Source organism: Cynara cardunculus (genome assembly GCF_001531365.2).
Source record: "Cynara cardunculus var. scolymus isolate 2C chromosome LG 6, CcrdV1, whole genome shotgun sequence".
Lineage (NCBI taxonomy): Eukaryota > Viridiplantae > Streptophyta > Magnoliopsida > Asterales > Asteraceae > Cynara > Cynara cardunculus.
The window spans coordinates 20,448,210-20,452,356 of NC_037533.1; the positions used below are offsets into that span (position 1 = coordinate 20,448,210).

The 4,147-nt window shown below is 36.7% G+C and overlaps 1 protein-coding gene across 1 annotated transcript; it reads right to left on the reverse strand.

Moving 5' to 3' along the window:
• Nucleotides 1-257: 257 nt before the first annotated feature.
• Nucleotides 258-3,217, reverse strand: LOC112514552 (HVA22-like protein a). Its single transcript, XM_025121080.1, has 5 exons — nucleotides 2,980-3,217; nucleotides 2,867-2,893; nucleotides 2,654-2,776; nucleotides 1,412-1,655; nucleotides 258-531 (listed from the first exon to the last, which is right to left on the reverse strand). Exons 1-5 carry the CDS (start codon nucleotides 3,048-3,050, stop codon nucleotides 469-471), a joined length of 528 nt encoding a protein of 175 aa, XP_024976848.1. The 5' UTR covers nucleotides 3,051-3,217; the 3' UTR covers nucleotides 258-468.
• Between the last annotated feature and the right edge of the window lie 930 nt (nucleotides 3,218-4,147).

A 4,147-nucleotide genomic window follows, 5' to 3' on the forward strand; every position in this document is an offset into this window, starting at 1 on the left:
CATAAAAAAAGTTATTCGAGCTCAAATCTGGTATATCATTTTTTTTAGTACTCAATTTGGCTCGGCTCGTTTACACCCCTACTCTTACCGCTCCACGACGTTGACCAATGCTCACCTGGCAAGATAAGGGAGAGCCTCTTACTCCAGCAGGTGGTGCTGACCCAGACAGACCCGCTTCCCCAAATTGTGTTGGTAAGATTCCCTTACTTTGATTGGTTCGGTTTGGGTAGTTAACACCACCACGGAAGACCATAACACAAGGAACGGAAATGGCACATTATTGAACGGTACACATGCAAAGACACCCAATTTACAGGGAGAATTTTAGACACAAACAGAAACTAAATTCGCAAAACCTAAAAGCCGAAAGAAACACAGTTTTGTGGACACAACACCGCTATGCTAATCTATACACCGATCTACACTTACCAGAAGCGAACAGGGAACAGCATGATCCACACACTAACCTCAATATACATAGTCGTTTTCAGAGATGAAACTGCTACCTCGATACTTGACTTCACTATCGGACTGCAAAAGACGAGGAGACACATAAATATCACATTAACAATGAAGTTTTATATAGCCGTCAACACAAATGTGTCTTTGGGCATGCAGGTATTCATAAACCAAACAAAACAAGTTCAGTATATCCCCTCCGGAGGTGGGTTTGGGGGTGGGATGCATATAGACATGTCCTCTGCCAAAAGAATATAGCGGTTATTTCCATGAGATCAAACCAAACCCAGTATATCCCACACGGATGTTGGATTTATGGGTAAGATGTATACAGACCCATCTATCCAAAGTGTAGAATAGTTGTTTCCATGACCAAACCACACAAGCCCACAATTCCCCAACCAGAGTGGGGTTTTGGGAGTGGGATGTATGTAAAGCAGTTGTTTCCATGAGAATAGACTAAATCAAACAAGCCTAGTACTTCCCAACCGGAGATGGAGTTCTACCCGTAAAGCATGGTTTTAAAACCCAAAAAGCTAGTTCTTTCTCCCAAAAAGCCAATACTTTTTTTATTTTAAAAAACAAAAAGTCAAAGCCCGATGGGCCGGTGTGTCCATTTAATATTTTAAAGCCCCAAAAGCTAGTATTTTCTACTCTCGATCAAAAAATGTGGTTTGACCATTTCTCTTCCTCCAAGCAACCAATTTTTCCACACCCTCTCGGTCAATCTCACGGTTTCACTCTTTCCTCTGTCAAGAACAACAGAACCGACGCCCTTAGTAATTTGGTATTATACATATTGTATATATATTTGTGTAGTATATATACATATTTTGGTGTTCATATATTTCCACACCGGGGCTTACGCCTCGAGGCCCGATTCCGTCTTTTAAAACTCTGCCCTCAAGTGCAGAGCTGTTATTTCCACAAAGATAGAGAGAAAGATGCTTACACGTTGAATAATTTCCTGAAAAGCATCTGGGCCATTTTCTTGAATGTATTTCTCTGCAGCAACTAGGATGTCATCCTGCGTGCTGAAAACGTCTTTCTTGCTTGGGACATACCAGATGTTAATGGTCTGTTTCCCTGTGTAGAAAGGTCGAACGTAATGCTCATATACATACGCAGCACCACTAAAATGTGGAATAACCAACCAGCAGGTCACAATCAGCTTTGCATAAGACCAGAACGGGATCCTGCCAAGCAACCCACAAATAAAATGCCCAGAAACAAAAAGGTAAAAGACAAGAAGCTCATAACAAGCATCTAGAAACTTTGTAACATCCCAGGTTAACTGTGCCAGATACTGTCCACTTTGTCCATACCTAGACTCAAGGCTTTAAAACGCATCTGATAGAGGAGGTATACAGTCCCTTTTAAGACAACCTTCATTCCCCTCCCTAACCGATGTGGGATCTTACAATCCACCCCCTTGGGAGCCCAGCATCCTCGCTGGCACACCACCATTTCTCGGTTTGCGCATGTCATCCTCGGGAACGACCATGCTCATCTTCTCTGTGTTGTTCTAATTTTATCGGATGTCGCAACTTGATGTACTTCTCAAGTAGTTAAATATAATATCAACATTTGTAACCAAAATCAAACAAACCGACAATAAACTAGCCCGTAATATCCTCCTCGAAGGTTATAGGGCTTGAAAGATGTATGTAGACCTAACCTTTGCTCCAAAGAGTAGAGTGACTACTTATTTGACACTCCATAGCCAAATGTCAATTCTTTTTAGGGTTTAGAGATGGAATAGAGGGATGCTCAAGGGAGAACCCCAAAAAAACCCCTATCAACGTTGGATCTAAGATATAGATGGGTCCATTTGAATATTATCATCCCTATAATCATGGATTTAGTGGGTGTTTGGTTATAGGTATTATGCAGTCCTTAATGAGATTGAATATAAAAGAAATTGTTTCTTTTTATATAATATGCCCAAATTTTCATTCCAGATAAATTGAGAGAATGAATTTTTTTTGTGATTTTCATTTTCATTCCTCCTCCTAGATCAAACCATACAGCCGTTTGGATTAAAGTAGATGGATGGTTCAGATGAGTTCCTTGTTTAGGGTTATGTCGGCTTCAATTCTAAGCCACAAAATGGAATTGGAATGGCTTTGAAACCCCAAACACAACCAAAGAAAAGGGACAAATGGAGTAAACTGTGAATGAGAAAGAATATTACCATTCAATAAGCTTGGCGAAGGTGAGCTCAAAAAGAGTAATCATAGAATACAAGACCCAATACGTAAGCCATTGTTGATCATCAGCAACAGATTTAGTCTCAATTGCTCTAATGGAAGCATATCTGATGCAGAACGCAAATAGAAACTCAAAAAAGGAAGTTACAAATGTATGATGAGGAACCAAAGGATAGAAGGAGAAGAAGGAAACTTACAGAGGATAAGCCAAACTAACTACAGGCCTGCAAAAAAATCACACACCAAATGAGCGAAATAACCAGTAAACGTAACACCATAATAAGAATGAAATTAGTGATAGTGATAATACCCGGCAAGTACATCAAAGTTTTGAGCGATGAGAAGCAACAAATCTCCAGCTGCAGCTCCAGATCGGCCCATTCTGAATGAAATTATTGATAGATTGGGAGAGAAGATTGAGTCGGTGAAGGAGGAGAGAGAGATTGAGACAGACACCGCCTTCTGAAACTGGATCCAACCTTGTTCAGTTCAGGGTTAAATTTGTAAATGGTTTATTTTACCAATCATTTACGAATTACTGTTAAATGATTTGTAACACTATCTCTAACATCAACGCATTTTTAAGGATTTTTCTCTAATAACAACAAATATTCTTTTTTACCGACCATTAATTCGATAAGTGTTTATTAGTAAAATTTAACACTATTATTTTTTTATCGGATAAGATTTTAGTCCATCAAAATGACATCGTATGCAATAATTTACAATGTAAGCGCTTACCATGGTAAGAGTCTGGTAAAACTTTTGGTCTTTGTTTTGCTCTTACCAGGTAAGATTCTTGATCCTTACCATATTCATCGAATAAAATTTTGTGATTTGGTATTTACTTACCAGAGTAAGCATCTGATAAACGATCCCTTATATTAATTTAGAGATTTAAAGCATAATTTTACTCCAATAGATATACTATAATGTATGATAAACTAGAGAGAGAAATCTTTAAAACTTCTTATTTAAGAGACATTGAAATTAAATATTTAGAAGAAAAAAAAATGATATTTTATTAAATACAATAAATATTTTAATAGTATGATTAATGGTAGGATTTAACTATTGGAGTTGAATGTAATTTTTTTAGAAATTTTAATTTTGTATACTCCTTTTTAGAAAAATCATAGCAGGACTCTTGTAGATGTTTTCCGAACCTTCTCCAAAATGAAGAAAAAAAAAAGAGAAAATGTGAAATTCTCCAAATTTGGAGAATTCCCCAATAATACCTACCTATGAATAAAAATTATTTTTTATTCTTAACGAGAATATTTTAAATTAAATATATGAAAGAAATATAATATTTTATGAGATATGAAAAATGGAAAAATTGTTGGAGATGGATATAAATTTTCTTTTGAAAATTTTGACTCTTAATTCTCAATTTTGACACTGCATCATACTAGGTCTTGTTAAGAGGTTTATCTAAAAGATTCACAATATAACTAAGAAAATGTTTCAAATACCAC